The 24219-nt window shown below is 39.6% G+C and overlaps 1 protein-coding gene across 1 annotated transcript; it reads left to right on the forward strand.

Moving 5' to 3' along the window:
• MTFMT (mitochondrial methionyl-tRNA formyltransferase) lies at positions 1–24219 on the forward strand. The gene is made up of 9 exons (XM_047863882.1): positions 1–614; positions 2400–2609; positions 5114–5236; positions 7229–7331; positions 8449–8524; positions 13174–13265; positions 20447–20525; positions 21375–21457; positions 23776–24219. Exons 1-9 carry the CDS (start codon positions 394–396, stop codon positions 23971–23973), a joined length of 1185 nt encoding a protein of 394 aa, XP_047719838.1. The 5' UTR covers positions 1–393; the 3' UTR covers positions 23974–24219.

Genomic DNA, 24219 nt, shown 5'->3' on the forward strand with positions numbered 1-24219 from the left:
GTATGCTTGATATGAAGATTAACTGATAAAATGGCTATAAAATGCTTAGCCAAAGCATGGCATACAATACTCAGTAAATATTACTTATCATAATTCCTTAATGAATGATATTTTATTGTCTGAAAACACATGATTTGTTCCCAAAAGACTTCTTTTGGGAGACTGCCTAAATCGTGCAAACAAATGCAACAAAATTCACGGGGACCCATGAGCCCGCAAATTCCTAGTTAACTCCAACACAGGCGGGCCACGCCTCCAACCGTGCAGGCCACGCCCCTAGTCGCTAGCAGAACCCGCCCTTCAGCTCTCCTCCCCGGCCCCGCCCCTCCGGCCTAGCACGCGCACGCCTCCCATTCCGACGCGCCTGCGCAGGGTAGGCTTCCTTCAGAGGCTATGAGGGTGCTGGTGCGGCGTTGCTGGGGTTCTCGGCCGGCTGGTGGCGGTCCAGACGCAAGGCCGACCCCCCAGTGGCGAGCGCTGGCCGGGCTTGGTGCGTCCCCTGGCGGGGAAGACGGCCGGGGCGTCCGAGTCCGCGAGAAGCCGCCCTGGCGGGTGCTCTTCTTCGGTACGGACCAGTTTGCCCGAGAGGCGTTGCGGGCGCTGCACGCCGCAAGGTACCGGGGCCGGGGCTTGGGGGGCCCGGCTGCCGAAGGCGCTGCTGCCGAGCCACTGCGCCAGCTCCGAGGGCTTGGACTCCTCGTCAGGGATAGCAGCGGCGCCGGAAGGGTCTGGGCCCAGATCTTGGCGTCTCCGGGCGCCCGGAAGGTGCACCGTTCCCGTCTGGTCCCTCCGGTCTACACTCCGGCTCCCGGCTTCATCCGTTCTCCTAGCGCTACCGGGCGCTTCAAGGGGCCAAGCCCGCGCCAGTCGTTTTGCATACCTCATCCACTACAGCCACCACCCCCTTGCCCCATTTGTGTGTAAGGAAACCGGAGCTCGGAGAGGTTAGATTGCCCAAGGTCATCAAATGAGCTGGTTCGGCCTTGAAACGGGGTCTGACTTCAAAGTCCTCCCCTTTCCACTTACTCCTTCTGCCTCCTCTTCATCTAATTTGTACCCTCCAATCCTTTGGGCTTCTTGCGGGTCACAGGCATACCCATGTCTCACTTCCCTGCCCCCCATCTCCTTGTATGCAACGGGACTCAGTTTTCTGGAGCCAAAATGAGGACATAGTCCACAACCGAACTACTTTCAACTGAATAAATTTACAAATCAGAACTCTTAGGTATACATTTAGTATTTCTGAAATTTAACAAATCTTATTTACAGGGGAAAAAATTGAGATCCACTCTGTTCTGAAAGTCCATATGGTATATGGTAGTGGCTCTACCCAAATATACTGCTCTGCCTTCTTTCTCCCAACTTCTGTTATTTCCCCACTCCGTTTTTTCCTGATGTGTCCCCAACACTCATTTCTGCCTTCTCCAAGTCTTCCCTGCAGATTCTACACAGCAGCCCTCCTATTGACTCCCCCGTCAATCCCCTTGTATCATATCCCTCCCTCCAGTGCTCTGCCCTGGCACCCAGAAACACTCCCTTCATACATGTTCCCTTTGCATACCCTCCCTGATGTAATCTCCACATGCTGCTTTCCCCAAATTGCCTGCAGAATCGCACTGCTTGTGTGCTGACCTTTCTGCTGATGTTTCACTTGGCAACTCCATTATTCTTGTGCTTTGTCGCTATATACTCATTTTCTTATTACTTCTCCATACCTGATGCGATACCTGCTAAATTAATTAACCCCACCCCTGGGTACTGGAATACTACACAGCAGGTAAAAAGAAAGTAGTAGTACAAAATGTACTGCTATGAAATGATGCCCATGGGTGTGTGTGTGTATGTGTGTGTGTGTGTGTGTAAAGTATTTATTGTTTGACTAGCACATGGTTGTGGTACAAAATTCAAAAGGTTCAAAGGATATACAGTGAAAAGTCAGTTCCTTCTGCCTCTATCACTTCCCAGTTCCCCTCTTCACAGACAGCTACTGTTTCCAGTTTTTTATTTTAGAAATGTTCGACAGATATACAAGCAAGTGTATATTTAACCCACTTTTTAAAAAGACTCATAAAATGGTATATATAGTGTTAAGAGGAAAAAAACAAAATGCAGAGCAATATATATAATATCCTAGTTGTGTAAAATGTCTGTACTGTATGTGTTTCTGTATGCACAGGAAATTTCTAGAGTCATGCCATCCAAACAGCCACTAGCCACATGTGGCTCTTTAAAAATAATTTAAATTAAATACAAAATAAAAACTCAGTCAGTTGTACTAGTTTTAATCACTTACCCTTAAATGTTTTGTGAATTTAACCACAAAAGTACTGTGGAAGTATGGGAGGTAGTTTAGCTTTGAGTCATTGTCTTAACATTTTCTTCCAATCTTTCCAACGTAGGGAAAACAAAGAGGAAGAGTTAATTGAAAAATTGGAGGTGGTCACAGTGCCCTCCCCATCACCAAAAGGACTGCCAGTGAAGCAATATGCTGTCCAATCTCAGCTTCCTGTGTATGAGTGGCCAGATGTGGGATCTGGAGAATATGACGTTGGAGTGGTAGCTTCATTTGGCCGACTTTTGAGTGAGGCTCTTATTCTTAAATTTCCCTAGTAAGTTTTTTTAAAGGAAATAAAGTATAGAGGACTTGGTCTTTGCATATGGGCCTGGTGTTTAAAGTGCAATGACTTGAATTCTAGTTCTGCTGTCTTTAGTATTTTAAGGTAAAAAAAATTGTGTTGGTGTCACAAATATATGATGCTCTTGATCTATGGGCTCTCACTCACCCTCACTTAAATTCCTTGTTTATGGGGACACCTGGGTGGCTCAGTGGGTTGAGCTTCTGATTTCAGCTCAGGTCATGATCTCACAGCTCATGAGTTCGAGCCCCCCATCGGGCTCTGCTCCTGTCAGCACACAGCCTGGTTCCAATCCTCTACCCCCCTCTCTGTGCCTCTCCCCTCCTTGCGTCTTCTCTCTCTCAAAAATAGATAAACATTAACAAGAATAATAAAATAAACTCCATGTATATGCTGACGGCTCCCAAATTTGTCCCTCCAGTTCAGATTTCTCCCTGAATTCCAGGCCGCTGATGCACACTGCCTCCTCCACAGTTCTGCTTGGGTGTCTGATAGGCACCTTACACATAAGATGTCCTAAACTGCATTCCTGAACTTGTGCCCCAAACCTGCTTCTCCCTACGTCTTCATCTCAGCAAATGGCAACTCCACCCTTCTAGTTGTTGAGACTCAAAACCTTTCAGTCATTCTTATTGCTTATCTCACCCCACACATCCAGTCCATCAGGAAATTCTATTGGCTCTGCCTTCAAATTCTATCTAGAATCTGACTGGCTCTCTCAACACTTTTACTGCTGTTCTCACTGTCATTCTGCAGTAGCCCCCTAACTGGCGTCTATTCCTTTCCTTGGCCTTCTCAGTCTTTTACCAACCCAGCAGCCAAGCAGGGGAGAGGCAGAGGGAGAGAGAGAGAATCTTAAGCAGGCTCCACGCCCATCGCAGAGCCCAGCTCGGGGCTCAGTCTCACAACTGTGAAGTCATCATGACCTGAGCCAAACTCAAGAGTCAGACACTGACTGACTGAGCCACCAAGGTGCCCCAAAATGATCCTTTTAAAGCAGAAGTTTGATCATGTCATTCTGCTCAAAATTCTCTGGTGTTTTCCCATCTCAGAAGAGGTCAGAGCCCTTATATGGGCCTACCTACTGGGTTTGGTCCCCTCCTTGCTGTCTTAGTGTTACTCCTTAGGTTCACTCCGCTCCAGCCACACTACACTGGCTTCTCTGCTGTTCTTGAACTTGCCCAACATTTACCTTCTTCAAGATCTCTGTACTTATTCCCTCTGCCTGGAATATGTTTGCATGTCTTATTCCCTCACCTCTTCACATCTTACTGGTAAAATTTTCTGTGACTCCTATTAAAATTGTAGTCTCCTACCTAATACTCCTACTCCTCTGCTTTATTTTTCCCCACAGCCCTTAGAACCATCTGGCAGACTTTTTGCACTTTTTTGTTGTTGTTTATCTCCCACCCTTTGCGCGTAAGCTCCCTGAGGGCAGAATTTCTTCTCCTTTGGTTCAGTGTTGCTTGTATCCCAGCACTTAGAACAATGCCAGCACATGAACTGTGCTCAGTAAATATTTGTTGGATCAATGAGACTGGTCTGAACAGAGCTTTGAATATAAGACTCTTATCTCTTAGACATACACTCCCAAGTGCATATTCCTGCGGTGGAGACATCATTAAACTAAGATAGCTTCCTTAGTAAATGATTTAAGTTGCTCATCTATGGGCAATATGTGTGTTAGGGTAAAAAAAATACATCATTGGATGGGGATTCAAGAAGCTTGTTTTAGGCATTCTATATGCAAACTAAGTGAAACAAGGGTAATTATGTGACTAAACTATAAACATTCACATTGTCCATGAGATGCACAGTAGGGTTTGAGTAGTTCTTCTCATACAGTATAAAAGGTATTTTTTGCTTTTATTTAAAAACTCCAAGGGGCGCCTGGCTGGCTCAGTCAGTGGAGTATGTGATTCTTGATCTTGGGGTTTTAAGTTCAAGCCCCATGTTGGGCATAGAGATTACTTAAAAAGTAAAATCTTTAAGAACTCCCAGACATCACAGATTATTGTGGAACACCTTTGGAACAGTGAGTTTGTTCTTGTTCTGTTTTTAATTGAGTTTCATTGGCCTTTTATGGTAATAAAGTAAACTTAATCTCTGGCTCCCTTTACTGATGATATAAGACTAGATTTTCTTTTATTTATTTTTGAGAAAGAGAGAACACACGAGCAGGGAAGGGGCAGAGAGAGAGGAGACACAGAATCCCAAGCAGGCTCTGCACTGTCAGTGCAGAGCCCGACGCAGGGCTCAAACTCACCAACCGTGAGATCGTGACCTGAACTGAAATTGAGAGTAAGGTGCTTAACCAGCTGAGCCACCCAGGCACCTCAGGTATAAGACTAGATTTAACTTTGTTTTTCAAACTGTCTCGGGAAGTATAATGATAAAAAGTAGCATATTTGTTTAGGTAGCAGGAACTAAATGGTAAAGCCCATTTGCACACTAATTTCTGCCTTTTTCTGACTCAGTGGCATATTGAATGTCCATCCCAGTTGCCTCCCGAGGTGGCGTGGTCCAGCGCCTATAATCCATACCGTGCTTCATGGAGACACAGTTACTGGAGTGACAATTATGCAAATTAGACCTAAAAGGTAGAAGATATTTTCTTTTCTCTAGACTTTGTAATTTTCAATGTTGCTGTCAATCTGTTTGGAAGGGACATGGAAGTAGATGAATGGATGGTGCTAATTCCCTTAACTCCAGAGTGCCTTCCCTTTCTGTCTTTTCCTGGTTTCTAACACAAACTATATGTGGTTTTGTATTATGAAGTATCTCTTTAAAGTCCTTGTGAAATGTGTGGCTTATTGATTGAAATAAATTATACCATTAACAAGTGGATTTCTTTAAAAGATGTGTAAACGAGAGGTGGATTTTTGTTGTTTTTTTTTTTAATTTTTTTTTCAACGTTTATTTATTTTTGGGACAGAGAGAGACAGAGCATGAACGGGGGAGGGGCAGAGAGAGAGGGAGACACAGAATCGGAAACAGGCTCCAGGCTCCGAGCCATCAGCCCAGAGCCTGACGCGGGGCTCGAACTCACGGACCGCGAGATCGTGACCTGGCTGAAGTCGGACGCTTAACCGACTGCGCCACCCAGGTGCCCGGAGGTGGATTTTTGTATATTAGTTGTTACAAATCTCAGTTCTGTTAGCCTAGGTTTCTGTGGTCAAAAATTTTTGGAACCTGAAATAAGACTATATTGTATGCCAATGTGTAATATGGCTGTCTTAAACATTTAATTTTTTAAAAATCATACTATGCTTTAAGAAACAGGATTATATTAAGTTGCTATCTGTTATCACCTAATGTCCCCATAGAAAATAATTCACAGGTTCACAAGAACAGCTGCATATCTGGGATTTGCTTTAACTAACTTCAGAAAAAGGGAGGATCATGTGAAACAAGTTGCAAAACTTTGATGATTCTAAAATCTGGGTGATGTTATTTGGGGATCAGGTGACAATTCACTCTAGTTTTATGGATGTTTGTAATTTTTCATAGTAAGAATTTTATTAAAGCTTATAGAATAGAAATTAAATTGGAATTAAATTGGAACTATAATTAACAACCACAAAGTTAAATATTTAAAATAAAGCATACTTCTGGGGTGCCTGGGTGGCGCAGTCGGTTAAGCGTCCGACTTCAGCCAGGTCACGATCTCGCGGTCCGTGGGTTCGAGCCCCGCATCGGGCTCTGGGCTGATGGCTCGGAGCCTGGAGTCTGTTTCCGATTCTGTGTCTCCCTCTCTCTCTGCCCCTCCCCCGTTCATGCTCTGTCTCTCTCTGTCCCAAAAATAAATAAAAACGTTGGAAAAAAAATTAAAAAATAAAATAAAATAAAATAAAGCATATTTCTAATAAAAGTTGATAGCCAGTATTTACAGAGCTAGATGTAAAAATGTAAGACTATGGGAATGCAAATACACTTGTGCCTACTTATAATCACCAGTGATTATAATCCAGGCAAAACTCTTGTCTTTTGAGAAAGGAATTACAGGAAGAAATCATTATGAATTTAATTGTACTTCCTTGGAAAATCAATTTTTTGCTCTATGCCTTCATTGTATGAATAGAAACTTTTTAAATACTATTTATTGCTAAAGGTAGAATTATTATTTTTAATGTTTTTTATTTTTTATTTTTGAGAGAGAGACAGTGTGTGAGCAGGGGAGGGACAGAGAGAAAGGGAGACAAAGAATCCAAAGCAGGCTCTAGGCTCTGAGCTGTTAGCACAGAGCCCGAAGCGGGGCTCAAACCCATGAACCATGAGATCATGACCTGAGCCAAAGATGGACGCTTAACAGGCTGAGCCACCCAGGAGCACCAAGGTGGAATTATTTGTAACTGCAATTAAATCCCTAATGTGCAGCTTCATACTTATTTCCTTTGGGAAAAAATAGATTTAAGATCTAAATACAGGCAAGATTTTACTTACTTCAGACTGACCTTTCTCTTTGGCTAATGGCTAACAGTCAAATTCACAACCAGGGTTAAACTATTCTTGTGATGTGTAAACACTCATGTAGACAACCACACTGATCTTAAAAAATAGTAATGTTATCATTTGCTTTTGCTTTTCTATAGGTTTGACGTAGGCCCAATTCTCAAACAGGAAACGGTTCCTGTGCCACCTAAGAGCACCTCAAAGGAACTGGAGGCAGTGCTGTCAAGACTGGGTGCCAACATGGTACAGTTCTCCCATATCCCACTGCTTTCTACTCATTCAGTAGGTCTCCTAACTGTTTATGATGAAAGGAACACTTCCATGATATGAAATTTTCAGCTGTTTTCTTTTAAGTGATTTCTATCCCTGGCTTTCTAAAATTTAGGTTGGCATTTCTCATGTAAGTCTTTGAGAAATTTATCGAGTAGGTGCTTAATAAAGGCCCTCAAATGAAATGCATGTGTTTCTGTGGTCCACCACACCACGTTTCAGAGGCCTTTAGACTCTTCTTCCCAGTCTCACCCTCAGTCTCATAGAATCACCTGGTGCCCCCGTCAGACTGGCCAGCGGCCATTCACTCGGTGACTGGGCACTTCTCCCACTTCTGTGCCTGTGCAGCCGCCATCGCCTCCACACACACTGGAGCTCTGTGGACCCCCTGGCTATACACGAGTTCTTCAGCTTTGTGTAGCTTGAATCTGCATATAGTAGGTCTGAGTGAATGCTTAGTGACCAAATTAATGATTTTCACATGAACTAGTTAATTTTCTATAGAGGACAATTTTCCCCCATCTAGATGGTGCTTTCTAATCTAAGCACTCGCCTCAGAAGTGTTTTTGTAATAGTGACTCTCATTTATCGAGCATTGGCTGGTGTGCCAGGACTATTCTAGAAACTCTGTAGACTTATTATTATTATTATTATTATTATTATTTTACCTTCCCAATAAACTTCTCAAATAACTTTTCCACAATACATGCTAGTAGGTGGTGGAATTGGGATTTGAACCCAGAACTGTGTGACTCCAGAGTACATTCTCCTTCTTTGAGGCTCCACTCCCTTCCCTCCCTCAGGGTCAGAGTGTGGATTCTGGAGCACATGCTGTCCTGACACCAGAGCTTACATAGCCAGGCAAAGCTCAGCGTTCTCTAAAAGCATAACATTGCCCCATACCCTGCAGAGAGCAACATCCACACTCAAACTCCATTGAGTAGACACGTGTCATCACAGCTTAAGCCAGTTTACTGCCCTGCCACACAGCTCCTTCAAAACGTTTGATAGTGTCATGGTACTGAATTATAATGTATTTCTGTTTTTGTTCTCATCTTGAATGTGTTGCTCTCTCTCTTTTTTTTTTAAGCTTATTTCAGTTTTGAAAAATTTGCCTGAGAGTTTGAGCAATGGAAGGCAGCAGCCAACTGAGGGAGTGACACATGGTGAGTGAGGACTGCGGAGACCCTTCCCTCCTCCATGAGGTTTTGTCTGTCATGATAGCACCTGAACATCCTGACTTCCTCACTTGCACATTTCTCTTAATTTTGACTAAAGATTTAGTGCCCACCTGTATGTCCCTTTCCAAAGAATGGTTGGTATGGTCTCCCTTCCCCTCTTACCCTTATAGCCTCATGAAGGTGTAGAAATTTTTTCCCACTTCTTTATATGGAAAAGTACCAAACAGAGTGAAGTTAAAAGATGGTGAATACCTGTTTTATCCAGAGTCAACAATTATTAATGTTTGGCCACAGTTTTTTTCTGTGTGTGTGTGTGTGTGTGTGTGTGTGTGTGTGTGTTTAGTACATATTTTTTTTTAAATCTTTTTTTAATGTTTTTTTTTTTTTTTGAGAGAGAGAGAGAGACTGTGTGAGTGGGGGAGGGGCAGAGAGAGAGGAAGACACAGAATCTGAAGCAGGAGCAGGCTCTGAGCTGTCAGCACAGAGCCTGACATGGGGCTCAAACTCATGAACCAAGAGGTTATGACCTGAGCTGAAGTCTGACGCTTAACCAACTGAGCCACACAGGCACCCCTATTTAGTACATATTTTTAGATTTCTGCTTAATCGTTTGGAAGTATGCATCGTAACCTGTCATCCCTAAATACTTCAGCATGCATCTCTTAAGAGAAATGAACAGTTCCCTAATAGCATCTAATATCCAGTGCATATTTAAATGTTGCTAATTGTCTAAAAACTTATTTTTTAGCCATGTTTTTTTCAAACTAACATCTAATTGTAATTAGTTGTTATGTCTCCTTAATCTAGAGTAATTTCTCCATAAATTTTTTCCTTCCATGTCATTGACTTTTTGAAGAGACCAGGCTAGTTGTCTTTCCTTCCAGTGTTGTTTTAACTTGTTTTTCTAGCCCTTAGATTTCTTGTGAATTGGAAGTTTTAAAGGCTTGATTAGACTCAGGCTTGAGGTTTTTGGAAAGAGTATTTCATAGATGATATTGTGTTCCAATGATATTTGTTTCAGTTTGTTTTTAGTTTTAAGGATTGCTTTTTATTTTTATGATTTGTTTCTTGAACATGTAAAACATTTACGTGATTCAAAAGTCAAAACTGTTTAAAAGGATATACTCAGAGAAGTGTTGCCTCTGTCTACCATAATGTCTACCATATGTCTACCCTGCCATAATACCAGGGTTGTATCGAGGCTGGTGAGGTTAAGTTGGATCACTTGGTTGAGTCCAGTACAAAGATTTGTTTCCGCTTTTGCAGTGGTAGGTAATCTGTGGGGTAATGCTTTGGCACCATGCAAACATCCTGTTCTCTAATAACCTTTCACATAATAATTTTGGCATGGGTTGATGCTTCTTTGTTAAATGATTTATTTCATTAGGGATTGCAAAAATGGTGATTTTCCAATTCCTTTTACCTTTAATACTTGACATTATTCTGTAAAGAAGAGCTTTTCATCATTAATTGAAGATGAATTTTAGTTCATCCAAAAATGGTAGGATCAATGCTTGATTCTTTCTGTAACTACCAATTTTTAGAGTAAGAAGTGGGTGCCATAATCACCTTCAATTATGGTAGCAAATGAGATTTTTAAATTATTATATGACTCATGAATTTTCATTTATTGTGTTTTACAGTTAGTTGCATTTATAATTCTTTGTACTGCTCAAATCATCCCAAATTTGGCCAGTGGAAGCCCCTTAAAGTTGGGTCCTGTATCCTTTATTTTGTTTTTATTAAAAAAAAAATTTTTTTTAATGTTTATTTACTTTTGAGAGAGACAGAGGACAGTGTGAGTAGGGGAGGGGCAGAAAGAGAGAGGCGGAAACACAGAATCTGAAGCAGGCTCCAGGCTCTGAGCTGTCAGCACAGAGCCAGACACGGGCTCGAACTCTGGATTATGACCTGAGCCAAAGTCAGATGCTTAACCGACTGAGCCACCCAGGTACCCCTGGTTCTGTATCCTTTGACAATCCCAGGTAGTTTTTGAGTGCTTCTTTGCTTTCTTTTTCTAAGATGTCCCAGGCTCACTTTGTGAATTCTCAGCCTTGTTCATTTTAGCAGGGTGTGATATTTAGAAACAGTCTGGTGCAACTGTGTGTTCCAGGTTAAGGTGTCAATAGACAAGGTGAGGCATTATATATATATTTTTTATGTTTATTTTTGAGAGAGAGAGAGCACGCGCACGTGTGAACAGGGGAGGGGCAGAGAGAGAGAGGGAGACACAGAATCTGAAAATAGGCTCCAGGCTCTGAGCTGTCAGCACAGAGCCCGACACAGGGCTTGAACTCTGAACAGGAAGATCATGACCTGAACCAAAGTCAGACACTTAACTAAGCCACCCAGGCACCCTGAGGCATTATATTTTTTAAATAATACTTGAGTTCATACTGTTACTGATTTAAATTTTAATTTCAGGGCTTTTCTTATATTTTCTTTTAAACTGTTAATACTTTCTTTTTTTTTTTTTTAATTTTTTTTTTCAACGTTTATTTATTTTTTGGGACAGAGAGAGACAGAGCATGAACGGGGGAGGGGCAGAGAGAGAGGGAGACACAGAATCGGAAACAGGCTCCAGGCTCTGAGCCATCAGCCCAGAGCCCGACGCGGGGCTCGAACTCACAGACCGCGAGATCGTGACCTGGCTGAAGTCGGACGCTTAACCGACTGCGCCACCCAGGCGCCCCTAAACTGTTAATACTTTCAAAAATTAACACTGACCTATTTATTTAATTGCTAGGCATAAAATAGTTTCAAAATTACAACACCAGTATTACTACAAACAGTAAAGCTACTGAGTAATATTTCAGATTTCTCTGCAGTTTTTTTTGTCCATAGACTATATATCCTGCTAAGAGTGTGCAATCAGAGTACCGTGTTCAAAACTTACTGGAGATGATTATTTTTTCCATGTGGTTTTGTTATCTAGTTTGATATATAGTTAAATTTATTTGCTTCAGTTTGTTTTTAATTTTCAGAGTTGCTTTTTTTCCTCTTTATGATTAAATTTGATTTTTTGAATCACATAAAACATCTCTGTGATTAAAAAATTTAAGCCATTTGAGGAATTATACTCAGAGGAGTTTCACTTCCATCCCTAGTTCCTCCTTCCGGTTTCCCTCCCTCTATAAGTAACTAATTTTATGAGTTTCTGATTTAGCCTTCCAGTTGTTTCCTTTTATCAAAATAAGCAAAACCACATATTTTTAAATTGATTTTTCCTTTTTTTCTTTCACAAAAGGTGGCATAAAATATACACTCTTTTGTACCTTTGGGTTTTTTTTAACTTAACAGTGTACCCTGGAAACCCTTTCCTATCAGTAAGAAGAGATTTTCCTTGTTCCTTTTTTTTTTTTTTAAATTTTTTTTAATGTTTATTTATTTTTGAGAGAGAGAGAGTGAGTAGGTAGTGATAGAGAGAGAGGGAAACACAGGATCTGAAGCAGGCTCCAGGCTCTGAGCTGTCAGCACAGAGCCTCATGTGGGGCTCTAACCCACAAACTGAGATCATGACCTGAGCTGAAGTCAGATGCTTAACTGACTGAGCCACCCAGGCGCCCCACCTTGTTCCTTTTTATAGCAGCATAGTTCTTACTTGTGTGGGTAGATCATAATTTATTCAACAGATCCCCTATTGATGGGCACTTTGGGTGTTTTCAAGCTTTTGCTATTTCAAATAATGCCATTGTAGATAACTTGGAGCATATTTTACTTCGTAATCAAATAGATGAGAAATTGCATCTTGGAGTAGTTTTAGTTTACGTTACTTCTATGAGTGAGGTTGAGGATCTTTTTATATGTTTAAGGACTAATTGCATTTCTTTTTTCTGGGAAAGGACATTATATCTTTTGCCCATTTTTCTATCACATTTTTGGTCTTCTCAGCTTTTAGGAGTACTTTATATAATAGATTTTTAAAAATTTTTCTTTAATGTTTGTTTATTTTTGAGAGAGAGACAGAGCGCAAGCAGGGGAGGGCCAGAGAGTGAGGGAGACACAGAATCTGAAGCAGGCTCCAGGCTCTGAACCATCAGCACAAAGCCTGATATGGGGCTTGAACTCAGGAACTGTGAGAGCATGACCTGAGCCGAAGTCAGACTTCACTTAACTGACTGAGCCACCCAGGTGCCTCTATGTAATAGATTTAAATAAATCTATATGATATAAAGTACTCCTAGATATATTATTATAATATTACATAGATATATATATATATAGATTAGCATATAACTTATATTTGTTATAAATCTAAAGTATTGTGATAAAAATTATACTTTCAGTTTGTTTTTTTACTTAATTTATGACCTCTCTGTCTTACAAAAGGTTGTTTTTAGTAAAAGCTTACTTTTATGTAGTCATATTTATCATTCTTTAATTGCTTCTGGATTTTGAGTCATTCTTAGGAGGGCTTTTTCTACACCCAGGTTATAAAGAAATTCACTCATTTTTCTTATAGTATTTGTATAGTTAATTTGTTTATTTTTACTTCATATTATGGAAAATTTCAAACATATTCAAAAGTTGACAAAATAATACAAGTTCTCTTATATCTATCATTCAGCATCAATGTTACCAATTCATGGCCATCGAACCTGATATTTATTCTTGCTGTTGGCTTTATCTTTCAGCCCCTAAGATTTCTGCTGGTACCAGCTGTATAAAATGGGAGGAGCAAACTTCAGAGCAAATATTCAGACTTTATCGTGCCATTGGAAATATAGTAAGTTGGAAGTCAGATTGCAGTTTTACTTAATTATCTTTGTGTGTGTGTGTGTGTAAATATTTTTATTTAGGACTGAATCTCAAACCTAAGAATCCTCAAATTCATTTTATTTTTAAAACTTAAAAAAAAAATTTTGGTCAAATATAAATTTACCATTTCAACAATTTTTAAGTGTATAAATCAGTAGCATTAAGTACATTCATTTCATTGTGCAAACCATTGCCACTGTCCATCTCCAGAACTTGTTCATCATCCCATACTGAAACTCTGTACCCACTGAACACTGATTCCCCCATCTCCCCTTCCCACAGTCTCTGGTAACCACTGTCCTGCTTTCTGTCTCTTAGAATTTGCTTATTCTAGGTACCTCATATAAATGGAATCATACGATATTTGTCCTTTTGTGTCTGGCTTGTTTCACTTTGCATAATGTCTTCAAGGTTCATCAATGTTGTAGCATGTATCAGAATGTCATTCCTTTAAGTTTTTATATGGCCTTAGAATTACAAAGCACTTTTGAATATATATATATATTGCAGTTTCCCATAACCAAGTTTTATTACCCATTTCATGGATGAGGGGAATGATGGGTGCCCCATCACTAAATAATATAAATCTCATTCCTAATCTATTGCTGTTTCCAGTACGTCTTTCTGCCTGTAGCCAATTTTTTACAACAGAATTCTTAAATACTCAGTTTCTACAGATAGTATACCAAATGGAGTTGTAACTTTAAATTACTTATTTATTACATAATTCTTTATTTGTACTTACAGTATTTATTAAATACTTACTAAAATACCTGGGGTGCTGGGCTGCTTCAGTTAGTGGAGGATGTGACTCTCAGTCTCGAGGTTGTTAAGTTCAAGCCCCACATTGAGGGTGTAGAGATTACTTAAAATCTTTTTAAAAAACTAAAAATAAATACTTATTAAAATGCCTGAGGGACACCTGGGTGGTTTAGTAGGTTAAGCGTCTGACTCTTGCTTTCAGCTCAGGTCATGATCTCGTGGTTTGTGGGTTCGAGCCCCATGTCGGGCTCTGCACAGTGCAGAGCCTGCTTGGGATTCTCTCTCTCTCTCCCTCTCTCTCTCTCAAAATAAATGAGAATAAACTTTAAAAAATAAATAAATAAATATAAATAAATAAATAAATAAAATGCCTGAGTTAAATTCTCAGTTCTTTGACAAATTTACTGTTTTTTTTCCCCTTCATTTTGATAGCCTCTTGTGTTGTTTGAACTCCAGGCCTACCAAGTGTGGGATTTTTAATGGACCACCTGTTATTAATGTTGGTTAAAAAGGAGAGCTGTCACTGAATATCTCTAGCATGCCAAGTTCTTCAGTGAAGATCACAATCGCATATTGTGGGTATTATCTGATTTTAAGTTGATGAAATTGAGGCTTGAAGTAGAGAATGGATGGTTATTGAATGATGTTGCACAAGGTCACATTTTTAGTTAGTGATAGTCAGGTTTTGAACCAGATCTGTCTCACTATAAACCTTGTACTTTCCCCATTGTAGGAGAATGATATAGGGAAAGGAACATGGACTTTAGAGCCAGACAGAACTGGGTTCCCTCTTGTCTCTGCCACTTCCTAGTTTGGTAGACTTGGGAAAGTTATTTAGCTTCTGAGCTTTAGTTTGTTCATCTGAAAATTAGGGCTGATATAATGTATAAGAAGCATCTAGTATAGTTTCTGGCAAAGAGTAGGTACTCATTAAATGTTATCTGCTATTATTCACGTATTCATGCATTCATTAAACAAAATATTTTTTGAGAGCCTATTATGTGTCAGGCATTGTTCTAGGTACTAGAAATACAAATGATGTGAGAAGATGGAAACAAGCAAATAAGAAAAATATCAGTGTGATAAATTTTTTGATGAAAATTAAAATAGGATAATGTGATAGATTAACTGGAGGTTATTTTAGATTTGGTAGATGGGGAAGGAATCTCTGAACTGAAATTAAGTTTAGATCTGAAAGACAATAAGGAGCCAGTCATGCCAAGATCAGGAAAAGAGCATTTCAGACAGAGGGAGCAGCTAGTACAAAACCTAAGGAAGACTAAACAAGATAAAGACCTCACAAGAAAAGAAAGCCATGTGAACATAGCGGCTTCACAAGAATAGACTTCACAATAAAATAGGCTTTACAATATAGACTTTACAAGAAAAGAAAACCACCTTATGAATATAGCAGCAAAAATCCTCAGCAGAATTACCAAACCAAATCAAACAATGTATAAAAAAGGATTATATTCCATGACCAAGTGGGATTTATCTAAGGAATGCAAGATTGAATCAACATAAAAAAATCAATCTATTAACATACCATATTAATAGAATAAAGAGCATATAATTTACTCAATAGAGGCAGAAAAAGCATTTGACAAAATCCAACACCATTTCAGGATAAAAATGTTCAACAAACTAAGAATAGAAGGGAACTTCCTCAACCTGACAAAAACCCACAGCTAACATATTTAATGGTGAAGGCCTGAAAGCTTTCCCCCTAAGATCAGGAATGAAACAAAAATGTCCACACTCACCACTTCTCTTCAACATTCTACTGGAGGTTATAGCTAAGGCTATCAGGCAAGAAAAAAGAAACAATACAGAATCAGACTGGAAAAGAATAACTAAAGCTCTATGTACAGAATCATAAAGAATCCAAAAGAAACTTTTAGAGCTAATAAGCAGTAAAGAAGACCTAAGTAAATGGAGAGACCTCGTTGTTCATGGGTTGGAAGAATATTGTTAAGATGGCACTATTCCCCAATTGATCCACAGACTCAACGCAGTTCCTATAAAAATCCCAGTTGACATCTTTGCAGAAGTTGACATGCTTATCGTAAAATTCATATGGGATCCCAAGAGACCCGGAATAGCCAAAAAATCTTGAAAAAGAAGGACAAGATTAAAGAACTCACCGTTCCTAATTTCAGAACTTACTACAAAGCTTCACTAATGAAGACAGTTGGGTACTGATATAAGAATAGACCTGTTTCTCAATGGGATAGAATTGAGAGCCCAGAAATAAACCTTCACATTTGTGGTCAATCAATTTTTGATAAGGGTGCCACCATAATTTGATGGGAAAAGAATAGCCTTTTTTTTTTTTCAGTTTATTTTTTTAGATAGAAAGTATGAGCAGGGGAGGGGCAGAGAGAGAGAGGAAGAGAGAGAATCCCAAGTAGGCTCTGTGCTGTCAGTGCAGAGCCCGACGTGGCTCAAAGTTGAGATCATGACCTGAGCCAAAACCAAGAGTCGGACACTTAACTGACTGAGCCACCCAGGCACCCCGGGAAGGAATAGTCTGTTTAACACGTGGTGCTTGGACAACTGGATATCCACACTCAAACAAATTTGGATTCCTACCTCACACCATGTATAAAAACGAACTCCAAATGGATCAGAGACCTAAATATAAGAGCTGAAATGATAAGACTCTTGGAAGAAACCTAGGAATAAATCTTCATGATCTTGAATTAGGCAATGGTTCTTAAATATGTTGCCTAGGGGCGCCTGGGTGGCGCAGTCGGTTGAGCGTCCGACTTCAGCCAGGTCACGATCTCGCGGTCCGTGAGTTCGAGCCCCGCGTCAGGCTCTGGGCTGATGGCTCGGAGCCTGGAGCCTGTTTCCGATTCTGTGTCTCCCTCTCTCTCTGCCCCTCCCCCGTTCATGCTCTGTCTCTCTGTCCCCAAAATAAAATAAAAAGAAAAAAAAAATATGTTGCCTAAAGCTTAAGTAACCAAACTAAAAATAGAGACATTGGATTTTTTTTTTATATTTATTTATTTTTGAGAGACTGAGACAAAGTGAGACTGGGGGAAGGGCAGAGAGCTAGGGAGACACAGGATTGGAAACAGGCTCCAGGCTCCGAGCTGTCAGCACAGAGCCTGACGCGGGGCCCGAACCCACAGACTGTGAGATCATGACCTGAGCTGAAGTCGGATGCTCAACTGACTGAGCCACCCAGGCGCCCCAGAAATTGGATTTTAAAATTAAAACCTATTGGGGCTTCAAAGAACATTATCAAGAAAATGAAAAGACAGCTTACAGAGTGGAAGAAAATATTGGCAAATCACCTATCTGATAATTGTCTAGTATCCAGAATATATAAAGATCTTATACAACTCCACAACAAAAAGACAAAACATCGTCATTAGAAAATGGGCCAAGCATCTGAATAGATATTTCTTCCAAGAAGATCTATAAATGGCCACTAACAACATGAAAAAGTGATGATTTTCATTAGTTGCTACAAAAATACAAATCAAAACTGTACAGAGATACCACTTCATACCCACTAGGATTGCTATAATTAAAAAAACAATAACAAGTGTTGACATGGATAGGGAGAAATTGGGAACCGTCATACATTGTTGGTGGGAATGTAAATGGGTGCAGGTGCTATGGAAAACAGTTTGATAGTTCCTTAAAATATTAAACACAGTTACATTACTATATAATGATCCTTATCTTCTATAATTAACCTTTTCTCTCTACTGAGAACAAGCTTGTGCTATAACAGAATGAGAACCTAGGAGCCAGGAGGTAAAATTTGATTCCTAGAGCTCCCATTTACTAACCAAGAGCAAAACTCTTTTCTGGGTTTCTGCTTTTTTACCTCTAAAATGGGGTTAATGACCATGTCCACAGCTGCCAAGATCAAAGGAGATAAACCTTGTGAATTAAATCCGTGCAAACATATGATTTTGACAGTAATGATGGTGGATACTGAAATGACTATATTCTTACCATCCCTTTGCTTTCTGTAATGCTGTGATGATAAGGTGAAGATGATCTTTACCCTCCTCAAGAGCAAGAAGAATATATTCTGAACAAGAACTATATGTCTTGCATGTTTATAACTCTCAGTAAACATAAACCTTTTTTTAGTCAGCATGTTTCAAAAATATTTTGATTTCTTTGAAAGAAAGAAGTTACATACATGAAAATTGTTTCATAACTCTTACTGGAAGTGGGTGAAAGAAAAATAAGTCAGCAAATTTGAGAAGAGGATATTGTACTGGGGCGCCTTGGGTGGCTCAGTCGGTTAAGTGTCCAACTGTTTATCTCAGCTCAGATATCGAAATCAGGGTTGTGAGTTCAAGACCCAAACTGGCATGAAGCCTACTTTAAAAATGTTTAAAAATTTTAAAAAAATAAAAAAAAAAAAAGAAGAGGATATTGTACCAAGACATGTCACATTGAAGATCATGAACACCTATGAACCAAATGTATTTAATTCTTTGATGCAATGTTCAAATCTTTGCAACAACCTAATTCTTCTGAAAATTAAATGTCCTCTTTAGGGACTCTCATAAAAAGAGCATTGAGCTGAGAATGAGAAAACACAGATTCTGGTGCTTGGCTGTCCTAACTAACTGTGTCTAAACTTGGGAATATAGCTGCATTCTCTGGGCCTCACTTTCCTCATCTATGAAATGGAGGATTGAACTACAGCCTGAAAATCAATTTATTTACTTCAGAAATTTGAGAGAACTTGTGTCCTGGTATGTGTTAATTTTTATGAGTCTAAAATCAAAAGTGACAAAAGTGGCATTTCACACTGTGGGGAAAGGTGAGATGGATTGTCCAGTAAATAGGGTTGGGACAACTGAACTGGTTAGCCATTAGAGGAGGAAGCCCTCAAATCCTGCCTTTCAAAGTCAACATAAAATGTAGATGGATCAAGCATTTAAATATAAAAGAGTAAAGCCACAAAGAACTGGGGAAAAAACACAGTTGAATAATTTTACAATATTAGTAATCTTAAAGTGTGGGATAGCACTTTTAAGTTTGACATGAACCACTGGAGTCATGAGAGAAAAGATTGGCTAATATTACTACAAAAAACTAAAAAAAGTTACACATAGGAAAAAATTACTGTACCCAAGATTCAAAGTCTACACACTGGGAAAAAACTATTAATAGTAGTAAGAAATGGAAAGTAATTGAAATGTCCATCATAAAGGTTTTGGTTGCATAAATTATGGCATAGTCATAAAATGGAATATTGTACAAGTACAGCAGATAAAGACTGAAATAGACATGCATGCACTGATGAAAGTTGCCCACGCTTATTGTTAAGCAAAAAAGTCCCTTTGAAAAACAGTATGCTCTAGATTTTTGTAATATTTATAGAAAAAACTACAAGGTTATACACATCAAATTGTTAACAGTGGTTACTTCTAGGGATGGGAGTACAGAATACTTACTAAGTTTCTTTAACGTAATTGTGGTAATGCATTTTTTGTAATGAACATAAATCTTACATTAGAAATGTTTGGTTTTTTTTAATGTTTATTTTCGAGAGAGAGAGAGAGCATGAGCAGGGGTGGGGCAGAGAGAGGGAGATGCAGAATCCGAAGCAGGCTTCAGGCTCCGAGCTATCAGCACACAGCCTGATATGGGGCTTGAATCCATGAACTATGAGATCATGACCTGAGTCGAAGTCAGCCGCTTAACCAACTGAACCACCCAGGCGCCCCTTACATTAGAAATGTTAATAAAGATATAAACATTGATTTTTTTTTTTTTAGTTTATTTATTGACTTTGAGAGAGAGAGCAAGCTGGAAAGGGGCAGAGAGAGAGAGAGAGAGAATGAGAGAATCCCAAGTATACACTGCCAGCATGGAGGTCATGACCTGAGCTGAAATCCAAAGTTGGTCGCTTAACCAACTGAGCTACCCAGGCACCCCTATTGATTTTTATTTATTTATTTTATTTGTTTATTTACAAAATTTTTTTAAATGTTTATTTATTTTTGATAGAGACAGAGCATGAGCAGGGGAGGAGCAGAAAGAGAGGGAGACACAGAATCCGAAGCAGGCTCCAGGGTCTGAGCTGTCAGCACAGAGTCCGACGCGGGGCTCGAACTCACGAACCGTGAGATCATGACCTGAGCCAAATTCAGACGCTCAATCGACCGAGCCACCCAGGCGGCCCAAACATTGATTTTAAAAGAGTGTTTTAAGGTCTTACAATCTTGGAGACTTATGTAAAAGGCCACACCTGTGTTCTGTTTTGTAAGGTTTAGAGACTTCGCTCCCAATTCCTCTGTAATGGGGAGAGAAGTCCGACCATAATAATACAAAATAGTAGTTGAAAAGGGTTTGGGGGTTAAGTGTATTCTTTTATTATACCTTCTTTAATTTTCTTTGCAGATTCCGTTGCAGACACTCTGGATGGATAATGCCATTAAACTTCTGGAACTGGTAGAAGTTAATAGTTCAATCCTCACTGGTACTAACTTTTGAATAGCTGATGTGGAAAATGTTTTCACTATAGTCCATTTGAAAATGTGTCTTTTTTACCACAGGTTACAGTTACTAAAAATAAGAGTTCTTTTAGTTTGTGTCAGTTCAATAATTATATTTTATATTCATTTATTGTCTTGCTCTTTGCAGTGTCCATTCACATGTATTTTTTCATTCAGTCATTATAAGAATGTGGGAGGTAGGCAAAGCAGTGTTACTATCCTATTTTAAGCTCTGATTCTTTATATTAAGGTTTTCAGGGAGTGCAAAATGATTTGGTCAGTTTCATTCTGGTGAATATCATAATGAAAATCTTAGTGAGAATCCTAGACCAGGGTGTAGCATTTCATGACACAGTCTGTTCATTCTAAAGCCCATCAGTGCCTCCAAATGTGGTGGACTGAAGGAGTGTGAGTCACAGAGGGAGCTGGCCCAGCACAGAAGGAGTCAGAGTTCCCCAGGAATCTAAGACTTGTTTGGTCATGGATAGAAGGGCCAGCTTAGATCCTAAACTTCCTGTATACCTCTCCACTGGTAGATAGTTATTTCCCCCAAATGGTCAAAATTTCTAAATTCAGCATTTTTAGTTTATCTTGGGAGACTGGGTGAAGGACTCATAAGTTCCTATGCATACTGAAAGCTTCCCTTTGAGTTTGAGATACACACAGCATTATGGCTCCATTGTAAGTTTGGATTACAAAGTCAGGACATCAGCAGGTATGCCCTCTCCAGTATTAGGACTGCCTCCCAGGATGTTTGTTTGATTTTTCAGAAGTGCCATGAAGTTATTTATAATAATTATTTATTCTAATATCCTTTTCCCCCCATTCTTTAGATCCAAAATTAACAGGACAACCTGTTATTCCAGGATCAGTGATATATCACAAACAGTCACAAATACTGCTGGTTTGTTGCAAGGTACATTTTTCTTTTAGTTTTAAACTATACTTGTTTTACTGAGTTTAAGCATTTTTAGTTAAGATTTTACTCAACTATTTATCCATCAGATTGAACATTGTCTCAATCTGGGCAGTTTTTGGTTTTTTTTAAGTATTTATTTAGTTTTTTGAGACAGAGCATGAACGGGGGACGGTCAGAGAGAGAGGGAGACACAGAATCTGAAACAGGCTCCAGGCTCTGAGCTGTCGGCACAGAGCCCGACGCGGGGCTCGAACTCACAGACCGTGAGATCATGACCTGAGTCAAAGTTGGACACTCAACCGACTGAGCCACCCAGGCGCCCCTCAATCTGGGCAGTTTAATTTTCTTAAGAAATAGTTGAATCTCTAGTATAATTTTTTTTAAGTGATGTTTTACCAAAGCATTATTACTCAGATTCAGTAACCCTAGTGTTTTCTTAAAAGAAATTTGTTTATTCTCACTAATCCATTGTAATTAACGAGATCTTGTTAAAACTAACAAGTCTTGGGGCGCCTGGGTGGCTCAGTCGGTTGAGCGTCCAACTTCGGCTCAGGTCATGATCTTACGGTCCGTGAGTTCGAGCCCCGCATTGGGCTCTGTGCTGACAGCTCAGAGCCTGGAGCCTGCTTCGGATTCTGTGTCTCCCTCTCTCTCTGACCCTCCCCTGTTCATGCTCTGTCTCTCTCTGTCTCAAAAATAAATAAAACATTAAAAAAATTAAAAAACAAAAAACTAACAAGTCTTGGGGCACCTGGGTGATCAGTTGGTTAAGCAACTAACTCTTGATTTTGGCTCAGGTCATGATCTCACAGCTCATGAGTTTGAGCCCCATGCTGATGGCACAGAGCCTGCTTGGGATCCTCTCTGTCCCTCCCCTGTTTTCTCTCTCTCTCTCTCTTTTTCTCTCTAAACAAACAAACAAACTTAAAAAAAACAAACTAACAAGTCTTGTTTAACTAGCAAGTTGTCTTGCTAATATGATGATCACAGAAGACAGACATATGAAAGTATGTAGCTGAACTACCACAGTGCTGGTATCCTACTTGCTTTTAGTGTTCAACAGTGGTTAAAGAGGGGATTTCTTAACTATTTAAAATGACTTGAGGGGCACCTGGGTGGCTCAGTCAGTTGAGCATCTGACTTCGGCTCAGGTCATGATCTCACTGTTGGTGAGTTTGAGCCATGCATCGGGCTCTGTGCAGACAGCTCACAGCTCAGAGCCTGAAGCTTGCTTTGGATTCTGTGTCTTCTCTCTCTCTCTGCCCTTCTCCTGCTCACAATCTCTCTCTCTCTCAAAAATAAACATTAAAAAATGAAATAAAACAAAATAAAATGACTTTAGAACCATTATTATTTAATGACAGTGGCCTGAGAGCTGTTGCACATTTTTTCCATTTCCTGGTATTTTCCTTCATGGTGTTTATGTGCAATGTTTCATGCTCAAGAGGTTGTGTTTGAAATGTGTGATAAGAGCGCCTGGGTGGCTCAGTTGGTTAAGCGTCCAACTCTTGGTTTCAGCTCAGGTCATATCTCACAGCTTATGAGTTCAAGACCCACATTGGGCTGTGCCCTGACAGCACAGAACCTGCTTGGGATTCTCTCTCTCCCCCTTTCTTCCCTCCCCCACTTGTGCGCTCGCTTGCTCTCTCTCAAAATAAGTAAACATAAATAAATAATAAACTTATTAATGAATGAATGAAAGAGTGGTAGAGTGATCTGACCTACACAGACTATAGATACAGAGCTTCCACATCAACCTCTCTTCATCTTTCTTCAACTTATTCTCTGTAGGGTGCACATGTTTGCTGTCCTTGTCTGGGTCTTTATATATCTGTATTGCAAATCTGCAGTTTACTCTCATAGAAGATGGGGTTGTCTGAACATGTGAGTTTGAGTGCCACCAGTTATGTCACGTCGGACAAATCACTCACCTCTGAGCATCGGTTTTCTCTTCTAAAATCAATTCCCTCTGGGGATGATAGTGGATCTGCCTTTTAGAGCAGTTCTATTTTTGATGACCAGTCATAGTAAGATATATGGACATACTCTAAAAACTGTAAAGTACCATGCAAATATAACATCTTTATTCTGCTTCCTTTATGTTTAAATAGGTTTAATTTATTCAGGTCTGTACATTTGTTATCACTCAGTAATAAATGCAGTCAAAGAAACGTGTATGTTACTTAGTACAGTGCTGTCTGCAGGTAGGCATTTGGTAAGATTTGTAGGTTTGTTTGTTCTCATGATAAAAGTTCTATAAACTAAAATGTAAGAGTTTTGCCACCACTGTCTAGCCACTGTCTTTTGCTCTTTAGGACGGTTGGATTGGTGTTCGATCAGTGATGTTCAAGAAAACGCTAACAGCTACTGATTTCTACAATGGATACCTGCACCCCTGGTACCAGAAAGATTCCCGAGCTCGACCAAGCCAGTGCAGATTTCAGACTCTCACACTGCCAACAAAGAAGAAGCAGGAAAACAAAATTGTTGCTATGCAACAGTGCATTAAGTAGTTAGGAAGTAGATGGACAAGAATCTACTACATATTTGTAATTTATTAAAAGCCTTCTTTACAGGGAATTACCTTGACTTTCAAAGAAGATGACACTGTTGGAGGGAAAGATTATTGTCAAAAGATGAATTACCTCACTTCCCATTTTTTGTTTAACAGTAATTAAAGACTACTTTTCTATTTGAATAACCAAAAAAAGCTTTAAATAAAATTTAATGAAAATAAAATTTTTATTTATAATGTGAAA

The sequence above is a fragment of the Prionailurus viverrinus genome, chromosome B3 (assembly GCF_022837055.1).
Source record: "Prionailurus viverrinus isolate Anna chromosome B3, UM_Priviv_1.0, whole genome shotgun sequence".
NCBI classification, from domain to species: domain Eukaryota; kingdom Metazoa; phylum Chordata; class Mammalia; order Carnivora; family Felidae; genus Prionailurus; species Prionailurus viverrinus.

Bases quoted from the DNA above. Each gene is read 5' to 3' on its own strand.
- MTFMT (XM_047863882.1), top strand. From the start codon at position 394: ATGAGGGTGCTGGTGCGGCGTTGCTGGGGTTCTCGGCCGGCTGGTGGC. The intron at 7,332-8,448 runs GTACAGTTCTCC...TTTTTTTTTAAG, and splicing joins CAAGACTGGGTGCCAACATG to CTTATTTCAGTTTTGAAAAA. The intron at 20,526-21,374 runs GTACTAACTTTT...CCCATTCTTTAG, and splicing joins TAATAGTTCAATCCTCACTG to ATCCAAAATTAACAGGACAA.